The following is a 25856-nucleotide window of genomic DNA, read 5'->3' on the forward strand; positions in this document are numbered from 1 at the left end:
AAGGTGAACAGTGTGGCTGGGGTGACTATTATGTGACAGGAAGTTGGCAAGAATTATCGCATAGAGTCTTAGAACATCCTTAATGAGAGGCTGATGAGTATTTCCATTTAACAGGACAGGTGGTCCTGGTGGGCTTAATCATTTGCTCATGGTCACAAAGCCGTAGTATGAGGATAATGTGAGCAACCAGCAGATGTAATAGATGGGGACCCGGGGAGCTCTTTTCCCATTAAAGCAAGGCCCCCATCAGGCTTCTCATATTCACACAACTCACAGACACTGACCCAGGTACGCGATTTTCAGCCGAGCCTCAAAACTACTTTAATTCCAGGTGTCTGAGACACATCACAGTTTTTTTTTTTAATTTATACTCTCATGATAATTTTTTAAAAATGATGAGAATAATACACAGCAATCTTCTCTGACTCGGAGGAAGCTGTAAAAGTTCTTCCACTGACATAACCTGAGAGGATTAATATGCAGCCCTCAACACATCAACTTCTTTGAAAAAAGCTGCTGCCTTCCTTGAGGGGGAAAGCCATTCTCTAACCCTTCCTACTGGAATTGGGCCAGTGCTGAATATATTCTGAGTCGTGGAAACACACAACCGCAGCAGGGCAGCCACGCTGGCATCTCATCAGGCCAAGGATGAGGCCTCCTTATGGTCGTTCTTGCTGGGTTTTGCCCATATGTTTATTTTGCCCTCAACGATGCCTCACAGTGATCCAAATTGGAAGGACTGCTCTATTTCTACTGTTCTCTTCTTTCTGTTTTTGTTTATAACCATATAAGTATGACCCATTGAATTATGTACAATCAAATCCTAAATCAAATCGTTGTATTGGAAAATGCTATTACGTTACTATCTATATTTTCAAACGGGCAGGGTTATCCAATTGAGTGCTCCCTGAATGGAGAGCTCTGATATAAAGGTGGTTTCAAGGTCGAACTGAGTACATAAGAGCTCACGGCTTTTCCCAGAGCCTGCTCACTGCCTGGGTGGATCGGATTCCCCGGGGCACTCCTGTGCCTGCTCTGCTACTTGACTGATTCAAGGACTTGAACTCCTTGCAAACCTCTTACAGACAAATGATTTAATTAGAGCATACGAGTCCAGAAAAAACAGAATGATAACTTCAGACATGGCCAAGAGATTGGCTCATCCTCAGCTTGAATGGAACACTTACGATGTCCCTGGGGTTGGAAAGTGAGGGGCAAATTGTCTTTAATCCAGAGAATTTTCCTTCACTTGGGCCAGAGAGGTAACACACATCCATTCAATAGGAATATTCTGGGCTAGTCATGAACACTTTTGTGAGCTTCTAGCAATATGAGTTGGGGGAAGAATCTCATGACATGGAGTTAAGTAAAAATGCAGGACTCAGAAAAATACAGTATCATCATAAGATACTGGATAGTTGTTTAAAGTGGGAAAATACGGGGGTGCTGGAGTTACCTGTGTGATAAAACCCTGTATGTCCATTCACTGAGCAATTACGCAGCTACAGGAAGTGATGAGTTGGGTGTCTGTGTCTTGACATGGTCTCAAAGATATCTACTGTGTGAAAAAAGAAAATCCAGAACAATGACTATGCCATGATCACATTTGTATCCATATACAAATCAAAATGTTAGCCATGTCTATGTATGAAAAGAGGTATGAAAGTAGGGAAAGGGTTAATGATCTAAGATTTTTCAGAATAACTTCAGAAATATCCACACATATTTTGAGTCTTTAACAAGAATATTAAACTACTGGTGAAACACACAAAGAGGAAGAAAGATAAAACCCTGAAAATGGGTCAGGAAAAAAACTAACATTTTAGCACTGATACTGTGTTATTTTATATGATTCTATGTCTACCCTCTTTTCTCTTTTACATATCTTCTAATTTCTCTAAAATATTTATTACTTTCACAAGAGAGACAATATAACTAAACAATTAAAATATAAACGTAGTTGAACAACACCTTAAGGTTTAGACACTTGCCTGTGGTCATTCTGATTGGCGTTTTATTCATCTGAGTTGATTCTAATAATGCATTTATTTCTTTCATCTCTCTGATGCATTTGTGAGCTTCAGAATAATTTATCTCTGACCTCAGAGCCTTCAAGCTATTTGTGTATTTACTTCTCTTGCAGGGGAATTGGAGTCTGTGATAAATTGTAGGATTCTTTCACTTCCAGGGGTTTCCTGGGTAGAAGAAGCTATGTTATGATTTATACTTTAATTCGGTAGGCAAGGATATGCCATTCAGCTTACTTTCTCGAGTATATTTTTTGCAAGTTCTTTTTTTATACATTATAAAATGTATTTTTGCAAGTTATCTGCTAATGTCTATGACTGGAGTCTTTCTCATTGCTAGCATCAGAGATGCACACAGGTAAATGTTAAAATTATTCGAGTGGGGACCTGATATATGCACATGTCTTTCTCTATGTGTGTGTGTTTGTGTGTGTGTGTGTGATTCACACATTCATTTCTGAATGAGCTGTCCTCCTGAAAGTCATTCTCCCATTTTTTTCATCCTCAGCAATTATAAAAACTGCCCTTCCCAACATGGACAGAGAAGCCAAGGAAGAGTACCTGGTCGTTATCCAAGCCAAAGATATGGGTGGACATTCCGGTGGCCTGTCTGGGACCACAACACTTACAGTGACACTTACTGATGTTAATGACAATCCTCCAAAATTTGCCCAAAGTAAGTGAATTCCCTGCCCTGGGTGAGCATCTAAGTATGATGTTTCCATTTGAATTTATATTCTAATTTTCAGTGACATTTATAAAACCGACAGCAATCATTGAGTGCTTATTATGTGCAAGGTATGGTAATTCATATATATGAAACCACCAACTCTCCTATCATCTTGGTACTAAATGATCCCCGCTGTACAGATTTCAAAGAATTTGAGGAAATTTCTAAATATCAAGCATAAAGTAAGTAGTGGAGCTGAGAATTAGAACCAGTAGGTCTGGCTGCAAGATTTGTGCATATTTCTCTATTCCATGGTACTTCCCATTAAGAAAACTTGAGAGAATGATTGAAACGCACCTCAGATACTGCTCTATCAATAGTCCCACTTGTTGTATAAAATAAACTAAATCTCATGAGCCTGAGGTGGGGAAGGCAGATATATGGTACACTTGCTGCAAAATATACACTCCTCCTTCCAGTGGCTGGCAGGCCATCGGTGATCACTGACTCGGCTCGTGCCTGCTAAAGCTGTGCTCTGCCTCTGAAACCTCCCGGCAACAGTCCCTGCAGCCACCATCGATGAATCAGGGGGACAATCATTATTTGCCCACATGCTTGTACCCTTATAGAGCCCTCTCCTTCTGTGCACTTATCCACATCATCTGACATGAGAGAGATGACTTGGGAAGGCCTTTCTGACATGGAGAGTCTTGAATTGAGAGAAATGAATGAGGAATAGGGATGAGCTGGAACAAGATGAAACCAGGGGAGGGAAGATGGGCATAGCAGCTGGAAGAAGAGGATGTCCAAAAGCCCTGTGGAGGGAGGGCGTGTGGCCTGGGATGAGAACTGAAAAAAAACACAGCACAGCTGGAGCACAGGGGCTGGAGAGCTAGGTTAGACGGGAGCTAGCCATCCTTGGATTTGCAGGCCATTTAAAGTACCATGATCTTTATCCTAAGATCACTGGGAAGCCACTGAAATATTTTAAGTTGTAGGTTGAGTAATAGGATCAATTCTAGGAAAATGAGAGAAAATGAAATCTGGCCTTCTTCCAGTGTCTTTTCCACATTGCAGCCAGATAAATGGTGTTTGTAATCATTCGTGTAAAAGGTGATAGTAGCCCCAGCCAGCAAGGGCGGTCGCAGAGGGAGCAGAGAGAAGTGTATAGATGTGATAGACATTTAAGAGTTAACGGTAACAACAAATCTAAGGATAGACTGCATTTTCAGTTGAGGAGGTGAGTTATCCTATCTCTGACACGAGAGATTAGATGCAGGCTGGTGCTGTTTCTGGGATAGGAAATACCTTAGGAGAACCAGTTTTGGAATAGAGAGGGAAGAGAGGGAAGGGAGAGAGATCGAGGTGGGGTTTGAAAATAACACACTTGAGGTACCTTGGAGAATTTATCTGCAAAAATCCCAAAGTAGAAAGAACAGAAAAGACACATTGCATTAAGAGTTTTAGAATGTTCATATCTGGCCGTTCATGAATCAGACAACAATGCAACCCTTTTAAGCCCAATTATTGAAATAAAGAACACTTCTTGTACCCTTCCTCTGACTCTTATTTCCTTTTCAGTTGCCATTTAGTTAATGCTCTAATATGCAACTGTTCTTTCTCAGAAAAGTCATTGTTTCAGTTCAGCAGTGGCAGATGAGTTTCAAAAACGTTGCCTTTCTTAGCAGTAGTAGCTGTTCACTGTGATCGCGCTGCTGGAGATGAAGGATAGGACAGGATAAAGAAATACGCCGTTTGCTTGGTTTCCCAGGGCTCCCTGAGGCAGCACTGGCAGCAAGGTGAAGCCCCTTACTGTCTTATTTACTTAATTAGCACACCAAAAGGAATCATCTCAAAACCTTACCTGAAATATCAAGCTTGAAGGAAATGGAATCATTACGCCAATTGTGAGAGGATTGGGAGACCTTCGCTCCACATGGCGATTGCTGGTGCCTAGCTTATGGCAAAGCTATTTGGAAAATATTTTTGTTCCCAACCTCAAAATATGATGATTTTTAGAGGCGTTTTTTTATTTCATCATTAAATAAAATTGTGTTAGTGCTAGAAGAGAACCTTCCCCATCGTCTGAAGTAATCTTGTTATATGGGGTAAAATGAGCCGCAGTGAATTCAAAGGAACTCAGTGATTGAGTTCAAACTAGAATTAGGCAATGTTCTCCAGATTTAATTTGTCCTTTTGGGTTTATGGTTCATTGAATGTTTATTTTTCCCTTGTTCTTGTTGCGGTGGGACTAAATCTTCCTGGTTGTCTGAGTTTAGGTTCCCCAGAAATAGACACTGAGACAAGAATTTGATTATAGATAGTTTATCTTGGAGATGATCCCAAGAAATGCCAGTGGGGAAGTGAGACTGTAGGAGAGAGAAGGATAGAAAGCCAATAATGTGCGTTAATCAAACCAGCTACCACTGCGGGCGACCGGAGCTCCCTCCCACTGGGGAAATGCTGGAACACTGTGAATAAACAAAAGGAAAGAACTAGCTCCGTGTTACCCTACTGGAGGCGGAGAGGGAGGGACCTGAGGTTTTATATACTAAGTTGTGTGAGTCTTCGATGGTTGCTTCTCTGAGAGTATTAGTTTTGTGGCAGTTCTGGTCTGCCGGGCAGTGGGGAAAATGGGTTCCGAAGGCCAGAGGAAACCCTCAGGCAAAGAAATGGAAGAGTTGGCAGTTCGCTGTAGGGCAGGTGTGACTGAAGTGGTGATGGCCAGAGGTTATGGGAATGGGGTACCAGCAACTTCCCCTACCCCAGTGCGAGTGAGTGACACCAGTACAACAGCAATAGTGATTTGAATAAAAATACCACTGTCGCTCATGTCACTAATTAGCCACGTTTTACTGCACCCAGAGGAGAAGGAACATACACTGTAATTGTATTTTGCCCAGAGAGTTTTGAAGGTAGGACTTTTGGTCTTCAGAGCAAGGAGGGCTTTAGTAACAAGAGGAGTGTTTCATGTGTCTGAACAGCTTGCTGCAGGGCACAGCAGAAGCTTGGTAATTGGATTTTATCAAAAATGGTCAACAAGTCTGTAAATATAAAGGTAACTTCAAAAGTGACTTTCAATGGTGTTACACATTGCATCTATCTGTGCTGAAATTAGCTTAATATTTTATGTTGGGCAACAATGAATATCCCCAAGGGCAGCCAATGTGATTATACAGCAAATTGGAAAGAACATTCACATAGACTCACTAATACCCTGATATAGCTCTGCTCCAAATATAAACTTGGTAAACATATGGTTGAATAAGGCCCATAACTCAGAAGAATTTCAAAGAAAGAGCAGTATTTCTGGGAACCATTTGTCTCGCACTCATTTAAAAGGTTATACATCCTACAGAAAAAGGGATGCTTTCGTTGTTCCCATCACCGTCCTGGTAGCGTCTATACAGGAGTACCCAGCTCAAAGGGCGTGCCCGATACATATTTGCTAAGTGAATGAATGAATGAATGGTTCTGTGCAGTGCTCAGTGTTTCTCCTCTTTTCTAAGGTCTGTACCACTTCTCAGTCCCGGAAGATGTGGTCCTTGGCACTGCGATAGGGAGGGTGAAGGCCAATGACCAGGACGTTGGTGAAAATGCACAGTCGTCCTATGACATCATCGACGGAGACGGAACGGCGCTCTTTGAAATCACTTCTGATGCTCAGGCTCAGGACGGCATTATAAGACTAAGAAAGGTAAGTGCAAAAAGGTTTTGTTCGTTTCCAGAATACCTCTTTAAAACTTGATTTTGAAGTTTGTGGGGGTTGGGTGGACTTCTGGCGTAATCTTAGAGTTAATGGTTTGCCGTCTTAGCTGTGAAAAAGCAGAGTCCTTTTTGCACATCCTGTCTCTCGATGCCACTTCATACTCCAGCTAAAGCCCTGGTGAACGGTGACCACTGTGGTGCCAGCCTCCCGTCTCACCCATTACTCCTCTCCTGTCTACGCCTCTGGGTTTTTCCATGAGCTGCGGGAACTTGCTCCGCTCTTGTACAGAGCATCCAGCTTTGCAGGAGAGTCAACACTCCGAAGGCAGCCTTCGAGCAATGAGGGGCAAAGATTGGTGGACAGTCTCTGTTCTTTGAAGAAATTATTCTGAGGCATATTATCCTTGGTTCCTCAGAGGATTCTCAGTGGAAAGAATCCTCATTAACCCACAGAGGTGGCAAGTTCGGTGGCTTTGAATCCTTTTTCTATAGAACTCTCCCCATTTCTGCAGTCTTGCTTTCTGAAATATCTCTGCAGAATGCATTCAAGGTGCCTAAGTCCTCATTGCAGGCTCTGGTTTTAGGGAAACTCAGAGACAGACAAAGTACTCAGCTTCAGTTATTCTGGCGAGCTCTGGCACCGGCAGGACAGGGCTCACTCTGCTACCATTATCTAACTACTCCAAACCGTACTCAGATGTCCGAGCATTGTGGTAAATGAAGTTCATCTCGGCTTTGTCCCTGCGTGGGGGGGGCTTCCACTGGAGAAAGCAACGTCTCCATAAATAGTACAAATAATATATGGCAATCCATGACTGCTTTTGTGAGCAACCATTTGTGTGTGCACGTGCGTGTGTGGTGAATATGAGAAATTCTGTACATTCTCCATATTTCTCATCATGACAGTGACACTCATGGAAAAAATGTGTAGAGCACAGGTCAGTATTTTATGGACACGGGCGTTTGCAAAGAAAAACACCCTTTTGTCCTCATCATGAGTGTTTTGTTCAGCATCGTTCTTCATGTTGGTCATGAAGTGTAGCACAAATTCATTTTGAAGTGGATTTGCTGACTCATGAGCAGGAAGATCACACTGTTTGGAGCCAGTGAGTTTGCCGTCTGTCTTGATCAGCGCTACACTGACATGACTCCGAGCTCACTCTCTGACTCTGCCGTGTCACGCAGGGACCTGCTTCCAACGGTCATGCTCTTAAAATCCCCCCCTGGGGAGGTATTGACAGTGAGGACCTGGAACTTTCTGGATATACTTTTATATACAAAATCAATTTGAAAAATCAATTTTGGGGGAAAAAAAATAGCTGCATCTGTTTTACCTCTGCTGGGTGACACTACCTTTACACCTGGACGGAGCTTAGTACTGAGAGTTGCAAAGTATGTAAAAACTCGTGTTTGAAATAGACCACAGTGTAATTGTACTTGAGTCAATTATTGAATAGCCCAGAGCCACATTTTTCCCCTGGTTAACGATTCCTAATGTCATTTTTATTGGTATTATTAACTGCTATTCTGTGTTACCATAAGGTGCTTTTATAAACTGAAGCCATTAGCCGTTTGCTGTATTTTTATTCACCGTTATTCATAAACGTGGAAGCATATACCACACATCCTGACACCAGGAGACACATGGAGAACAGTGCGAATGGAGCCATTTCCCCACAATTCACAGGTCCCCTTTTTTGTCTGATAAAACCCCAAGGACACCAGGATGGGTTCGGGTGCACTGTCATTAAGTTGAGCTAAGAGTTAAGCAGAACGTAATCTGTTATACTTAACAGTGTTTGTGAAGTATTTGAAATTACAGAATTTTTACAGTCGGGATGATTGGCCATTTGGCAAAATTCTGATGTTCAATCACCTATTCACGGGCACGTGTGTCCAGGAAGCTCAGAATAGACAGGGAATTGAGTGCCTGCCTTGTTTACCAGAGTGTATTTCAAAATAAATAAGTCCATTCCCACTAGAATGAAATTCCAATATAAAAATCAACAACATTTTGCAATAAGAACACAGATTTAAGCTTGTATAGGAGTTCTGAAAGAGTTCACTTATGCCAGCTTGTGTCCCAGCTTCTTTTTTAAAAATTTGCATTGCAGATGTAAAGTTCTATTTCTTACAAGAAATCGCAGTGCAGACCTAAATTGTCTCTTTGAACCTTGACTGAAATACATCCTTGACATCTGAAGCATTGTGCGTTGCCGAGAGAATTGGACTGTAAGGGTTCTGGTGCAGAAGGGCTTCTGGTCATTTAAGGGGGACTGTGTTCTCTCGCCCACCTCTGTTTACCTGGGTGATGGGTTAGGTCTCTGAGGCTTTTAAGGAAGGAGGTATTAGGAGGTCAGAAATATTTTCAGCAATGGTACAGGGAGGTAATTTCACATTGTTTTTAAATGGTGAGGGACACAGCCAGACCTAGTTATCTGTAGCTATATACCATTCTCCTAAATAGAAACACGGATAGGTATGCATCTGCGTACATATCTTTATATGCTCACCTGTGTCATAGCCCAGAACTCACGGCAGAGACCTAAGAATGCCCTCAAAAATAAGAAACCTCATTTTAGCCACATGATCAGTAAAGCAGTGATGCCTTGGAAGTGAAATAAGAAAACGCTCTTTTATTGGGATTAGTGCTAAATTATGCTTTTTAATGTCTCTGCGGACTAAACAGTGATTATTTCTAGTTCTTTACATTTCACATGCTGTTGCAGAAATGATAAAATATTCTTCCCAGATAGGGATTGTGTTCGAGGCTGCCTTATCTCCGACCAGCAGAGGCCCGATTAACTGGCTGATTGGTATGCGGGTCATGCCATCACTAGTAAAATTTTATTATGAGTCTGAAGTGAAATTTTGATGGCACAATTCATGACTGTGAATATTTTGTGAATTCCAAGTGAAATGAGCAAAACAAAACAAAACAGTGGGAGATTAGAGTCACTGAGCTTGAATAATAGGCGGACATCAGTAAATGCCTGTACAGTTTACAGGCTGAATCTGGGGGAATGGAGAGTGAGGCTCACGAATGGGCTTAAATGCACAGAACGATCATCCATCAGCATTACACTCATTTGTTCTTGCTGCTGTGGTCATTAGTGAGAAACATTCATCTTTGTCATTTCTTAACAGCCTCTGGATTTTGAGACCAAAAAATCCTATACGCTGAAGGTGGAAGCAGCCAACGTCCACATTGACCCGCGTTTCAGCGGCAGGGGGCCCTTCAAAGATACGGCGACGGTCAAAATTGTCGTCGAAGATGCCGACGAGCCTCCCGTCTTCTCTTCGCCAACTTACCTCCTGGAAGTTCATGAAAATGCGGCTCTGAACTCCGTGATTGGGCAGGTGACCGCTCGTGACCCTGACATCACTTCCAGTCCTATAAGGTATTTGTCTTTTCAAAGGAGTACTGGCCACAGTGAATGACAAAGCAGAATGAAACGTGATTATGTGTAGTCTGTGTGGCTGCCTCTGAGACTGTGACCGGGGAATTGGTCCACACGTCCTGCGAGTGTGCGTGTGCGTGTTGCACACACAGGTGCCCACACGCCAAAGAAGAGGTACATACAATGCTCAGAGCCAGGAATATCAAGATGAAGAAACTTCTTGGCTTTCAGAGAGCTCAATGAAAAAGCAAGATCACATATATCTTGCAGTGCATTTGGGTGGATCTTTTATATTACATTGTTTTTGCTTCTTTGTGCATTTGTGGGTTTTTTTCCCTAGCATTAGGAAAGTATTACTGTTTTTTCTTTCTCCTTTGACAGTTACAGTGGGTTATGCGTAAGAATTTAGAGGCATGAGAGCACTATCTCAATGCATTAAGAGGCCTCTACCTTATTTCTGTGTTTGGTGTTTGGCTTCAAAATTAACTTCTTATCACTTTATGGGCATTTCTGATAGGTCAGCATCTCTGGATCAGTGCCTTTTAGACAGAATTTTCTCTGCCAAATACCTTTTGTTTATAGCTTTCCGTGTTCAAAAATTTTTCCCTAGATGAGAAATAGAATCTTTTATTAAAGTTTTTCTTCCTTTTTTTTTTTTTTTAGAAATGAAGCTTAGTTCTGTTTTTTTTTCTGTCAAAATATGTACATCTTTTCTCTTTTGTCACCCCCCCCCCCCAGATGACAGTACAGATGTTCAAGCTAAATAGCTTTTTTCTGAAAGAATGCTGAAAATCTATCATTTGTCCACTGGTCTCCAAGGGTGAAGTGTCGGTTAATGATGTGTTTGAGTGTGGCTTTCAAATACTGTCTTAGAAACATTTGTTGAAGAGAGAGGAAGAGAGAGGGAGGGAGAGAGGAGGGATAGGGGAGAGAGAGAGAGAAAGAGGGAAAACTAGACGAAAGAATACCATTTTAAAGAAAGGTCTGAGTTTGATGTCAGCTTATACCCAAGTCACTCAATTTCCAAGTCACAGGGACAGAGGGCATTTATCTTCTAATTACTTTATTCAGGGAAATGCTAGACAAGTGAGCTTTCTGAAAATTTTTTTTATTCACTTCTTCTTTATGTGTTAAATTCCCAGTTCTCACAAGGGTGCTGAAACTATGAGGCTGGAGGTGAAACCCAGCGGAACAGTCAGTGACCCAAAGAATTTGAGTTTGGGCAAAAAAGAATTCCTTTCAGATCTGGAAAGGATGTTTTTAACACACACTTTCTAAATTCAGGATAAGAGAGTGTATCTCATAAGGATACAAAAAATACTTTCCTCAAAAGAGTGCAACCTTTAAGAAGGTAAAGCTCCATCTGAGGATGTGAGGAATGGTCAGTTGTCCATTCTCTGTTCTGAAGAAATTTAACAGGCAACAGACAAACAGAATATTCCCTATTTGGCTAAGAGAATCGTATCTCTCAAGCGACCAGCTATTGACTGCAGGGGCAAGAAGTATCCAGAAAAATCAGTTTCCATGGGCTTCCATTTTCTGAGTAAATAGTGAAGTTGCAAAACGGCTTTATACTGAAATTCTATTGTAAACAGAGGCAATGACACTTGTTGAATGAATGGACCTGCCCCGTTTTCCTGTTACTTCGTTTCTTCAAAAGAACCCAGAACAGGGTAATCGCCACTTTGTTCACATCTTCAGGCGCAGGAGACAGAACGTGAAGGGAGTAATAAAGAATGGTACAACCGAGAGACCCATCGTGGGGCCAGTTTAGCACCTGATTTGAACCTACAGGGGGCTCAGGAGTCAGCCAAGCTAAGGACCCTCGGGGGAAGTCGGGGTTCTGATACCAGGCAATACGGTGCACACTCCAAACGTGGAGTCCATGGTACCAGTGGGGACAGACTTCCCGCTGACACGCGTACTTCATCAGCTGGAGATGAGGTTTGAGGAGGAGCTTTTGGTACCAAAGTGACACTAACCTCCAATTAGCAGCACTGGGTAAAAAGCCAGATTCATAGCTCCCCCCTCCCCCCCCCCCACACACATGGTTTTGCACATTTTATAATCTATCCATTTACTCATGTAAAGATGGAGATTTACTGATAATCATTCCAGATCGCAGAATCAAGTGAGGATGATCATTGTAGTTGGTTGTTATTATTATCGCCATATATATATAAAAGGCAGGTGTGGACAAAGTTTGTGGGTCCTTAGCAACAACCGCCCAGCTTGGAAGCATTTTGTTTCCAGGCAAACTGAAGGGGAGTTGGGATGTATTACTGGGAAGAGATAGACAGGTAAAGTACCATCTGATGACAGGGCCATGTCTGCATTGCTGATAGGTATCAGGCAAGTGCTAGGTCCTTGGCATGAATGGTCCCACCCAGAAAAGGGTGATTACTGTTTCAAAGCATTTACCACAGTGTTTGATGTGTTATTCAGAAAGTGAGCCCTGCTGACTGACGGTGCACTGGCTCCGTGGGATAAGAATGTAAGCATCACCAACTGCATTTTCAGCTTCTGTTCTGCATTTTTCCAGTTGCCGCCCCGCCCCCGACCTCTACTTGGGTGATGGAGAGCAGCTTCCCTCTCTCTATACGCAATTGGTTAATTTGAGTAGAAAATTAAATTTCCTGACTAGCCAGAGCAGTGCATGTTTCCTTCTAAGTCTAGCAGACAGATTTAGAGCCTTTTAACCTTTTTAAACAGAACTAGAGGACACAGATATTCAGGGAAATACTGAGTAACAAATAGCAAAGCAGTATCCTCTCTGGCGGACTGTTGTTATTTTATATGTGAGCAAGAATGTATCTATCTTTTAGAAGAATGTTTACTTTGCCATCCAGCAAGAAATAGGCATTTATTATGGCATCTGCCATGTTCAAACATGCAGTCATTAGCTGGTTGCTCAACTTCCCGTAAGACTCAACTTCTTTGAGAGCACATTGTCAAGATGGAAATAATCAAGTATTTAAAAATTCGTACACCTAAACCTCTATCTATGTCTGCAAACCTAGCTGTATCTATACCTGGGTCTTACATAATCCCATGCAGGGGCAAATAGACAGTGACACAGAGGCAGAATTCACGATCTTATCATCTCCCTTAACATTAATTAAGGATATGCTTCTTTCTTCAGTACCGTATGCCGCTCAGGGGTATAGAATACAGCTGTGTAAATTATTTAAAAGATGCCACATCCTGAACCTACACATACGACATTTCAAATCCTGCCTCTGCTGCTTCCCATTCAGACAACTAAAGTGAGTGGTAGCTACTAGCATTATTGGCTAATAGAGCCTCCACAAATTCCATTATCTTAGTGCACACTGAAAGCCTCGTACTCATGTTAGCAGAGATTCTTCTACTAAAGGTTGCTGACCATGTGCAAAACTGTGGGCTTTTTATTTAATGGTTACATGCTGAACAGTCTAATCAGCCTCACCAGTCTGCTCTACCCCCACCCCTGTGGGGGACATTGTTACTAGTGAGTGCTTAATATGGGGTGGGGGTGTGCTCGGTACATTCACTTCCACTCCCTAAGCCCTCCAAGAGATACTATGTGTACTTGCTGTCCCCATTTAACAGATGAGCAAACCAGAGAGAAAAAGAAAGGCTAACTGGCCCAGGATCACGCAAATAGTCAAGAACGGAGCTGTGGTGCACACCAGTTTTTTTCTCTCCCTGTGTCACATGGTCACACTCCCTTCTTTCCTGTGATCTCCGTGACTCCAGCTGTGTCTCTAGATGTTGGGAGGCTTAGCAGGAGCAGGTTTTTTCCCTTCAAATTGTATTTTATTTATTTGTTTACTTTTAATTATATAAGCTTCAGCTTTATAGTTCAACATCTGCATACACTACAGAGGGATCACCACCGCAAGGCTAGTTCCCACCTGTCACCTGCAGCAGACCCCTGCACCCATTTCACCACCTCCCAGCCCTCTTCCCTCTGGTAGCTGCTAATCTGTTCTCTGTATCTATGTGTTTGTTTTGTTTTATTTTGTTTTGTATTAGATGATATAGATATATCATTAGATGATATATATATATATATATATATATATGTAAAATCATATGGTATCTGTCTCTCTCTGTATGACCTATTTCACATTGCATAATACCTTCAAGGTCTGTCCATGTTTTCATGTTTTCACAAATGTCAGGATTTCATTCTTTTTTATGGCTGAGTAGTATTCCTGTGTGCATGGGTGCGTGTGTGTGTGTGTGTGTGTATGTATGTGTGTATCATCCTCTTTATCCATTCTCCATCGATGGACACTTTGGTTGTTTTCGTATCTTGGCTGTTGTGAACAATGGTGCATTGAATTAGCAGGACCAATTAAATTGAAATAATAAACTGCTCATTCTCTAAATGGTCTCATTCAATCTAAGATGCATACCAAGAAAGAAGAAGAATATACCAGGTCTGTGTAATTAACCAGAGTTAATTCCAGGCTGGAGTGTTCCCTGCTCAGCAGTCTAGCTCCTTTGTATGGTTATGAACCAAATTGTGTTTAGGGAGGTAAATGGAGAAACAGTGTTGTTATTTGATGAATCAGACATTGTGCTAAGTTTCTAGTATGTGTTATTTCACTTAAGTCTCACTAAAGATACTACCAAGTAGTCAGTGTGATTCCAGTTTTGTGGAGAAGGAAACTGAGGCTCTGAAAGAATGAGTTTCCTGTGCATGTTAATACAGCAGGGGGTGCCGGGCCAGGGTTTAAACCCAGATTTCTTCTTATAATTGCCCGCCATGTCTGTGCATGCTTTGCTAGTTTCTGGCATTTTGCATGAGGTGTAGGACGATGACAGCTAATGTTTACTGAGCCAGCACTTTGTGACAGACTCTCAGAAATGGCATTCTAGACAGCTCATTGTCTATACTTAAGGCAAAACTTCCTGGTGCAGAAGAGGTGTTAAATATAAGGCAGTGCTTCCATGTAAACCTTCTATGGTTTACTTATTCCTCTCAGTAAATTAATTTCAAGTGTGTATTTGATGTCACTGTGGCTTCGAGATGGCATGTGACTTATTTTTTTTTTTTTTGATAGCTGCTTCCTATTTCTTTCAAAAGACTGTATGAGCTGCTTAAATGAAAAGTGGCCATTCAGCAGGCAGAGCAGGTTGACATATGACCGTGGCGGCCACAGCGCTCTGCTGTCCTAGTTCCTCTCTTGAATGTAAGTGCCCTCTCAACAGAAGACATTCCTTTTTTTTTTTTTTTCCTCCTGCTTGTTATTCTGGCATTTTTATAATTCACCTCAGTTACGAGGCTTGCTATTAATGAGCTCTTTTCCTGAAAACGCTTCCTGTCCTGATGTCCAATGATGCTAAAAGTGGAAATATTTCATGCCGCAGAGAACCTGACAATTATTTGAGAATAGGCTGTGTATCGATTGACTCTCTCCTCCGTCTTGCGATAACTCCTATCTTTGTGAAGGATTTAGTCTTTTTTGGTTGTTTTTAATTGTGAGAAGAGCACTTTACATGAGATCTACCCTTTTAACAGACTTTGAAGTGTACAATCCAGCACTGGTAACTATAGGAACAGTGTTGTAAAGCACATCCCTAGAACTTGTTTATCTTGTGTAGCTGCAACTTTATATCCATTGATTAGTAACTTCTCATTCCCCGCCTTCCCCCAGCTCTTGGCAACACCATTCTGTGCTTCTATGGCATCAAGCATTTTAGGGACCTCGTGTAAGGGGAATCGTGTGATATTCATCCTTCTGCGACTGGTTTGTTTTACTTAGCATAATGTCCTCTGGATTCATCTATGTTGTCACATATTATAGAATTGTCTTCTTTTTAAGGCCGAATAACATTCCATTCTATCTATATACCACATTTTCTTTATTCATTCATTTGTTGATGGGAATTTAGGCTGTTCCCACACCTTGGCCATTGTAAACAGTGTGGCAGTGAACATAGGAGTGCTCATATGATTTCAGTTCCTTTGAATATATGGCCAGAAGTGAGACTGCAGAATCATATGGTAGTTCTATTTAAATTTTTTAAGGAACTCCCAGACTGTTTTCCATAGTTTCTGCACCATTTTGCATTCCTACCAACAGTGTACAAGGGTCTGGTACAAGGTCTAAGTCTCTCAAAAACAATTAAAACTTGGTCATTTAGTTCCTGGACACTCTTAGCCAGTTGAAATTTGATTGTCTCCCAGTGCAAAAGTACCAACTCTTCCAAGTCATTGTACCAAACAACTCCCTGCATCTACTAATTCAGCTAAAAGTCATTAATTTATTAAGTCACATACTGATTTTGTCACCTATCCATCTATTCATTCCTTCCCATTACTATGTATATAGTATTTATGGTATATAGTATATATGGTGTATATACCATAGATGGTCAGTCACGTATGATGTGTGTGTATCTGTATCCATATCTGCGGTGTCCCAAGGAATTTCTATGAAGACCAAGCCTCTGCTTGGAGCACGGATCTCGTTTTATAGTGAGGAGGCTGGTTAATAGTCATGTAAACTTTAAGTCCTTCACATTTATCTAACTAGCCTTTATTATGTGCTATCTGAAAATGATAAACAAAACTAGATTATGGAACTTTAGGGTCACATGGAGGAAGAGGTTTCCTAGTTTTCTGATGAATTGGAATAGAAGCAGCCACAGATTATCCACTGACGCTACAGAGGACATGACTCACACTCTAGAGAAACTGGTAACAATTCGGACGGTGGACTGTGTTGTTTATAATTTTCTCTCATTTTTTATTCCCTCCTTCCCTTCCTCCGTCCCTCCTTTTTCTTTCTCTCTCTCATGATAAAGAAATGCTTTGGGTAGAAGAAGTCTCCTTTTTCTCCTTAAAGGAATAATAAATAATGTGTGATGCATGGACTTTAGAATTCCGAGACTAGCAGAACTCAGATAATATTATTTATTAAAGCAGTTAGAGCAACCAGTAGAGCAATTAGAGGCAAAAAGCTGAAAACGTGTAGATGGAATTTTTGATACTCAAAGTGCATGCGAGAAAATGTTAAAATGGTTTCTTTAGGCATAACAACAAAAGCTAGAATGAAATTAAACAGTGAGGAAGAAGCAGTTGGAGTTCAGTGAAATATAGTAACCGATTCACAACTAAGGGGCTGGTTTCATTATTAGCGGCTCCAAGCAGCACCCTCACTAGCAGATGGATCAGAATTGTATCCCCCTGTGAGTTCTCCATCCAGAGGCTGCAGACCAATGTTTAACAAAACATTTTTGTAATATAAAAGTGCATTTATGGCTGTTAAATTTGAAAACTACATACACACTGCCTTCCTCCCAGAGCAGCATCTCCCTCACTGAGCCTGAGAAACATTACTGGGACCAAGGACAGTGTGGCCAGATCAGCTGGAACTCAAGTTTCTTTGCACTCGGATTTGACAGCTCAGTTAGCTGGCTCAGGTGCTTTGCCCTCTCTAAGAAGGGGAGATTTACTCTCTGGACTTTCTGTAGTTTCGCAGAGAACCTGAAGCGTATGATGTAAAGGAGGGTGTGTGGTGTCTGTGCCGGTCTCTGCTCTAGATCCTAATGCATTGAGCGTTGCAAATATCATGACACTTATTCCTGTGTATGTAATAACATATATGTCCTTATATTACCGTAGAAGAGTGCCCTTTTTTCCTTTCTGTAGCACCTGCTTAAAGGAGGACCCATGACTGGTGAATACTTTGACTCGGTCTATCACCTTGGGCCAGGAGTCAGCCAACTACAGCCTGTGCACCAAATCCAGCCTCCCACGGTTCTTAAAAATAACGTTTTCTTGGAGCACAGCCACCTTCATTTGTTACGCCCTAACTGCAGAGCGGAGTAGCTGTGACGGAGACATTCTGACCTGCAAAGCCTAAAATATTTACTTTACAAAAATGTCTGTCATCTCCTATGACAGACCGATAAGGACTGGGGTTTTCATCAATAATTTGAATAACTGGCTCTCATGGAATTCCAGGATCCTATTCTGTCTCAGAAAGTCTCTAAATGTAAGATTTAAAAAAATATTTTTTAAACCTCTAGTAGTCAAAGAAAGTCTTTGTATGAGAATCCAGCACTGTGTGAGGGGACTGGCATCTGCCATGCTTGCTTCAGGACCCTGGGGACAGTAGCCCTCATGGGGCCCAGGACAGTGTGCAACTCATGTTGAGTCTGCCAGAAAAACTTGGCTTTGTTTAGTGCAGCTTTGAGGAAAATCACCATAACTACCATCAGACTGTGAAAGGACATCCTAAAAAAGGCTGAGATGCTTACCCGCTCGGAGTAGGGAATTTTTTTTGTTTCTTGCATGAATTAATTACAATAGCCTATTTTTCTACCTGCCCCATCCATTCTCCAGACCTCAGTGATGACAACAATACAGGGTTTTTAGAATCAAGGCTGGTGATTGCCTTAGCCAAACTCTGGTCTCTGCATTTCAATGTCTTAGCAAAATCTTGGACTCCAGCAGCATTTCTCTATCTGAAAGCATGAGGTGGCATGAAATAGAATTTCACTTGGAACAGACGTGCTGGAGTTTGCTGTAATGTGTATTCTCTAGTATGAGAGCAGAGATTTGATGAGGGCTACTGGAAACCTCCTGTGGATCTTGATTCATGCCTATTTAATGTTTTAGATCAGTGCCCTTCACATATATCTCATCTACACTTCATTACATTAATGCTACGAATTACTCATATTTTTATTCCCATTAAACATAGAGGTTACAGGTTGTCTTCCCTGGAAATAAGTGGGGTTTGCAGTACAAGCTGTGTGTTAGAGATCGGCACCTGTAAATGGAAGGGGATGGGCAGGGGGAGAGAGCAAAGGGCAGTGCGGCCCCAGCCAAGCCTTTGCCCTACCAGTGGGCCTCCCTGCCGTGAGTACTGACCGTCAGAGGACCTGTGTCCTGCCAGACTGGACGGGCCTTTATCGCTCTGCTTGCTCATCTCCAGATGACCTCTGGAGAGGACACGTTCTGCAAACGACGCGGAGTCCAAGGAGCGGATACTTAGCGGCCGTCTCCTGACCGCTCCCTGTCCAGCTCGGGTCCTTCCTTGAAGGGAGAGCTGCCCCGTGAGTCTCCATGTCACTCATGGATAAGCGCACAGAACTTCTCTGCTGGTGCAGTCACGTCACTGACTCCACACTGCTAGCCATCCAGCTCCCAAGCCTGCATGTTACCACCGCATGACAATGTCTTCCCTTAGGCAAATATCTATTTGTTCTACATTTTGAGATGCAAATGGTAAAGCAGCAATTGATTTAAAACAAGTGATCTGAGGTGGTAAAAATAGCATAAGAATTTGAAAGAGGATAAACAAAAATTGGAAAGTGCTGATCTGGGGTTTAAAAAGTTTTTCTCTTTTTTTCCTGATGGCTGAAGTCTGTTGCCTCTAGGGAAGAAAACTTAATAATAATGTTTATAATCTGAGAGAAACAAAGATGCTTGTGTAGGCTGAGCAGAGTTATCTAACATTATTAGACTCATAAGGGAAAATAAATCCCATTTTGCATCCCAACAAAGGGAGACTGACACTCTTACCTGATGTTCAGATATTTATGGGAGCTGTTTCAACCAAGCCTTTATTTTTCTGGGTATTTCTACATTCTGACTGACACAATGTATTATACAACCTTGCTTCTGATAAAGGACAATCAGGTTTGACTTAGTGTTGCAGAGGAAAACATAACATTGCATATTTAAAGAAGAGAGCCTGTTAAAAATGGAGAAACGCCATTTCCATCCACCTATTAGATGTCAGTCAGCGCTCTCCTGTGTCTGAAGTCGGTTTGCTGGGCCGTGGAATAGGCTTGGCTGAAGCGCCTTTCCAATGGGCCTCCGGATGCAAGTCAGGTTTGGGGTGGTCAGCTGAGGTGTGCAGCGTCACAGTAAATAAGGTTTACGGAAGGCCCTAAGAAGGGTCAGAGGTATATTTAATGTTGTGAATGACAGCAAAAGACCTGAGCATCCTTTGAAACCAAAGATCTGGAATTGGACAGAACAGGCATGGAAGGGGAGCCGGGCGCAGAGCACGGTGAGGGAGGCGTCTCGTCCCTGGCAGAAAGGGAAGCGTGTCTGGGTCATTCACTAAGCATCAAGCACATGATACTGGGTTTTGCACTTGCTTAAATGTACGAGACCGGGTTAGACCACATGGGCAGGCGTTCTGCGTAGGGATGAGTATTTTTGGCATAAAATACTTTTGTTCCCCCTAGAAAAATTACACCCGGTTGAATGCTGGAATGGTGTGCTTATGTGATTTTGGTTGTGTGTCGGAGAAGTAAACAAGCTATCGCAGTACAAATGTATTTCCAGCCCTTCAGAGTTAACCGGCCAAGGACCATCCACCTGATAGTTTCCAGCTCTTCCTGAGCCTGAATGTCCAATTAAAATTTCAAAATGTATAGAACTTTATGACATTTTCCAAAAAAATCTGCTTTGATATAGCTATGCATCACTCCTGTTATTTCTTACGTGTGCATGTTTTCCATAAGTACTTATTTTTCTATATAATAAGTGATTTTGACAAAAACTGGACAAACTTATAGAATCAAATAGCACCATTCTGATACCTATTCAGCATTTACTAAGAGCTGATTAGGTGTCCGATGCTGTGGTCGGGACATGGTACCTATAACTTTATGACTGGGGGAACCTGCATGTTCGCTTCATTTTACAACTACAGACATTGAGAGGGCAATTTATATGAGCCACGCAAGTAATCTCTAGGGAGGAGTGAATGCGAAATTAATGTACAGGGCTTAGCAGAGAGGCTGAAATTTAAGAAGGCCACAATAAATACATTAAACATATGATAAAATCTTCATTCTGGGTCTGGCCCTGTGGCCCAGACCGCTGCATAATGAGGTGTTTTTCCATCTCACACCATCTCTGTTCTATTGTCCGTGCAGCATTTATCAACTTTGAATTTCATTTTGTAGAGAGAAAAGCCATCCTTGGTATGGTTGACAGCCCAATTTTAAGGGTGTTCCAGGATGCTCTTCACTCCTCGGTTTCCCCTGACACCCTCAGGTCACTGTCGTGGAGACTCATGGGAATTGCTTGGGATTCTTGTGACCCGTGGGTGAACAGTGAGGATCAAGGTCATCATGGGGGCTTCAGTGTAAAACAGTTTATCCTCACAACTGCTCATCGCCCATCACAGGAAAGCACACACCGGAGATGAATATCACAGAGCAGTTCCAGATTCCATGTATTTCTGGAAAGATTGAATTATATTTTGCTAATATTTAAGTGATTTTTTTTTACCAGTTTAGTGTATTTGGTGAATAATTAGGTGAATATGGCTAAAAGGAGACAAAAGAGAGAAACTCATCAAATTTGAAAGCAACGTAAACTGATAGAAGAGGTTACGAGCCTTCCATAGGGCATTACCTCAAGATTCCTTAATCTCCTTTACTTCCACATCCCAACAGTCACTATGTCCTATTTATTTTAGTTTCTAGGCTCAAACACCATCATCTCTAATGTGACCCGTTATCATGGCCCCATTTGCCTGTCTCCTGCCCTCTGATGCCCATGCAGCTGCCGAAGTGATCTCTGACTCAGTTTAGATCTGTACTGTCCAGTACAGAAGCCATTCATCACAGGTGGCTCTTTGAATTGAAATAAAATTAATTTAAATTCAATACAGTAACAATTTCAATTCCTCAATCACACTAGCTATGTTCAAGGGCTGACTAGCCACACAGCTAGTGGTTACCGTATTGGACAGCACGGAGCACATTTCTCCATCACAAAAGTTCGGTGGCGTCCAGCTGTGTGGCGTAGGTCATATCACTCTCTTGCTATATTTTTTCAAGTGGCTCCCCATCTTCCACAAGTGAAACAAGTTAATTCTTCAGCATGGTTTCCAGAGTCCTTCCTGATCTGCTCCTTGAGGCCCTGCCCCTCACTGAGCCCTGAGCTCCAGCAACACCATCCTTTGTTAAAGGCTTTGAACACACTGAACGTCTTCCTAACTCAGAATGTTCACATTGGCTGTTTCTTTTGATAGGAATATTTTAATAATATTTTATACATCTCAGACCTTTTTTTTTTTTTTAAATATCACTGTAAACCTTCAGAAAACCTTATTTACTTTTATTGTCTTTCTCCACATACAGACTCAGTTACGTGAGAAACGTTTGGCGACAAACAAGATGCCTTCCTTGTACATGAGAATCAGTAAAGAGCAGAGGGAGTAGAGGGAGGGAGGAAATGGTAGGATGCTCATCTGCCGGATTTTAGCTCTCACCACCACACCTAATCTGGTCCTTTAATTATACAGTTTCCTAAACAAACCCAGACTCCCAGGATTTTCTCCACGGATTCCTTTCTGGCTGAGGATGCCCTCCCTTCCTACAGTCCACCTGAAAAAAATCTTCCTGACCCAGAACAGGTGTCCTCACCTTCCCTCTCCCAGGTGTACCTGGAGGCCCTCACCACCGCAGGGTGCTGTAACTTTATTCACTGGCCGCTTTCCATCGGAGGTAATGAGAAAGTCACAACTACTGTGTCTAAGAGAAGAGGCTCTGTTCAAACGTTTAGCATCACACGTGACCCAAAGAAACACTTACGTTATTGTTAAATAAAAAATAAAAATTTTACATTTAATCCCTTCACTGCACTCCGTTTTCTCCGTACAGTTGCCATATTTAGAACTTCCAGTTATGACTGATTATTTTGATGACTCAGGGAGAACATTAGAATTTCTCTGAAGATATTATAGAAATATTAAAGAATTAATCATGAATCAAATTTTATCTGGGATTATTCACTGAAAAAAAATCTATGTTGGGTTTTGTTGGTGGCAGAAATTTACCTACGAGATTGTGGCTTCACGAAGTTATCTTTTCAAGGTGTGAATGGAACAAACTGTGAAACAAAACACATATTCAGAAAATGGGATGCCGTTTGAACCGATACATTTAGAATGTGGGCTTTCTATACTTGTCCATAAATAAATGAAGGTATCTGAGGATGATTTGGGTGCATGAATCTGTTTCATCTTTTGGGTGAAAGCAGCAAGTTGAAATATGACAACAACCAAATACCAGAGTCTTCTGAATATTTTGTTGTTCTTGTTTAAAAATGCCTAGATATTTGTCAGAGTGTCTTCTAGAAATAATGATAAATACTCAGTGTACAAACACTTTTGAAAAGCAAAAGGGGATTTACAATGCATTATCTAATTGGGGATTTACTTTAAACTTTAAATGAAGGCAGTCTTGTTTTCATTTTTCAGATGAAACTGAGAATAGATCTATAAATTGGCTTAGCAGAGACGTGAGGAATAAAAGGGTCATTCTCTGGAAAAATTGTCAGGTGTTTCACAAATATTGTATTAGGAAGAATGTAGTTCAGAATAACTTTTGAAAGAAACGTGTCATTTATCTTTATCTGATTTTTAAGATGATCATTGTAGCTGCTTGTGGACACTCCAGACTTTAATCTGCACCCCTCCTGGGTGGCACTGAAGTCATTGGGAGTGAAACAGATGACTCCTCAACACTGGGAACTTGGTTCTGAAAATCCATAAAATGTTCTTGATATTGTCACAGACTGATGATCTCTACTGCAAACAAGAAACAGTAGTTCAGCAGGAAACAGAGGGTCTCTGTAGGTATGTAGTATTGGGGGTGAGGCTGGGAAGAGGAAGTAGGGGATGCTGTAAATGAATGAATATATGAATGAATGTATATATACATGGATTATTTGTGTGTTGACAACAGAATCTGTCTTAAACACACACACGTATACACAAAGTGGGGTTTTGTGCCAACGTTGGTATGAAATACAAATAGTTGGGCTGTGTTAATTGAGTAAACATATTGCTCAGGTTAAAGTTGTAACTTAATATAAACAGTAACAGCAATGCAGAAAGGGTGCTATTTTCCAACACAGTAATATCCAGTTGTCCATTTTGACCTGTTCTCAACCACCACACCAGTGGTAGCTTCTTATATTAACTTCTGACCTCTGCAAACTCTTCTGGATTGAGTGAGCTGGTGACAAAGGCTGTGTTCATGGTCAGAGTGCAGTAGGTTAAATTAGATCTCCAGGCAAGACGCTGAGCATCTAGGTAGGAGTATCCTTGCATCTATGGCCCTGACTTCACAAAGTAAGATGATGGTGTCATTAGCAGTTATTCCTAACACATAACTACTGTATTGAAGCAAACCAGGAAATTTGTTGGTATAAAATGGGAAAGCTTACTATAGGGCTTCTGTGAATATTGGGTATCAAGGTTTATGCAGTTTCTAAAACATATCTATTATTTTAGAATGAGAATGTTTATTTCCAAAACTTCCATCCATGAAATTGATGTTAATATGACCCAAGGAGCCTGTTTTCTCACATGCCACACTCCCCACTGTGTTACGTTTCTTCTTATTGTGGCAGGAAGGTGACTCTCCAAAGTATATTTTGCTTTTCTCAAATGAGGTCTTTGGTCTAATGTATCTTAAGTAAATCTGCAAAGAAATAGCAAATCCAATAGATGCATATTTTTAAGAAGTTAGAATGGAAACTCCAATATTGGAGATACAAATCCTATGACTTTAAAGATATAAATTAGAAGACATTGAACTTTTCAGTAGATATAGTAGAAACCAGTTATTATTTCTTATTTTTTCTTCCTTTCTTATCCCATATACTCCTTTTTCTAATATTTCTTGACCACCATGTTTCCCACATAACAATGCACACTCAGCGAATGTTTGTACATCCTTCCAGTAATCAGTTATTGAATAACTGCAGTGCAGAATTCCAACCAATGTGATGTTATGATATATGAATCAAACAATCTCTCCTTGTCTTTAATGAGCAAAAGGCCAGCAAATGTTTAACTGCAGAATAATAAGAGGAATGACCTTGAGGAAGGGAAGGTCAGTAAAGAGTTGGACCAGGTTCAGAAGGCTCCTTGTGGGTGAGCGGTGAGCGAGGAGGAAACCCAGTGGAGCCTCTCATCTCCCCAACTCAGAGTCTGCACTCTGTGAAGATATTCGTGGGAGCGGATAGTTTGAAAAGGGTGATGATGGGTGTAGGCAAACACTACAGAGTTCTGGAGTATTTTTCTAGTGTCACTTGGGAAACAACTGAAGAATGTGAATGATAGTTTTTATTTCTGTCTTTCCATTTCTAGTTTTTCATTTTCACAGTCACTCTGGGCTTGAAGAGATCTCTCACAGATTGAAGACTCAACTATCAATTAATCAATTGATTTATTGTATCTGAGTCATGTATCAACTCATTTACTGCAAAGCACCCCTTTGGGAAGTGTCTCCTGTTCATGGATGAGCCTAAGAGATGATGGCTAGTTACATTGTTTCAGTGATAGCCCACGGGTGAGATTCCAGGAAAGGTTTACTGGTTTCTCTGTTTCTTCCACTTCATCTGCTGCCATTCACATAGACACCGAGAGTCCTAGAAAACAGAGTAGCATGAGGGTCTACTTCTGAGAGATCTGTCCAAAATCACGACGTCTGGCCAACTTGCTTGGTATACTGGATTCTAAAATTTAGGTTGTTTTGTGTTTGCTGTATTCAGCCCATTCAGTTTTTCTTTGAAGCTATTCTCTGTTATTTGGCTTAAGGAAAGAGCCTGTATCTGAGTCTTGTAATGGAGTATTGCCTTCGTCACTCTGATGCAGCTCTATCACAGAGTGGAATGAGTAGGAGGTGAGGGGAGAAACTGAGAAAATGGGGTGGGTGGTGGCGGCTTAGAGGACCAGAGGAAAGTAAGCTGCATCTTTGCAGCTGGTGATGGAGTGCTGTAGCCACGGGTGGGGGGCAAGCATCTTCTGAGAACATCACTAAAAATCGCAGGTGGGGTGCAGGTTTTTTTCAAATGTGAGTATCTCTAATTATATAATTCATTTTAAACGTGTAAAAATGTAATTAATTTTAACCGTGATACAAAACAAATGCTCATGCAGTAGCCAATAGGAATTCAAAAGTCAATGTGTCCAATAAAGCTTTGAATTTGGAATGGTCAGTTCATGGGACGGAGATTTTGGTCATAAAAGTTAGTGGAACAATGAACACCTAAAGTGGTGCTGG

At 41.4% G+C, this 25856-nt stretch overlaps 1 protein-coding gene across 1 annotated transcript in view; it reads left to right on the plus strand.

The window, feature by feature from the left end:
* Nucleotides 1-25856, plus strand: part of CDH8 (cadherin 8) — a 314936-nt gene that overhangs the window by 172414 nt on the left and 116666 nt on the right. Inside the window, exons 5-7 of the mRNA XM_031458332.2 lie at nucleotides 2536-2703; nucleotides 6207-6394; nucleotides 9553-9806. Of these exons, the coding sequence (XP_031314192.2) occupies nucleotides 2536-2703; nucleotides 6207-6394; nucleotides 9553-9806 (610 nt within the window). The remainder of the gene's footprint in view (nucleotides 1-2535; nucleotides 2704-6206; nucleotides 6395-9552; nucleotides 9807-25856) is intronic.

This window comes from Camelus dromedarius, chromosome 9 (genome assembly GCF_036321535.1).
Source record: "Camelus dromedarius isolate mCamDro1 chromosome 9, mCamDro1.pat, whole genome shotgun sequence".
In the NCBI taxonomy this organism is placed as follows: domain Eukaryota; kingdom Metazoa; phylum Chordata; class Mammalia; order Artiodactyla; family Camelidae; genus Camelus; species Camelus dromedarius.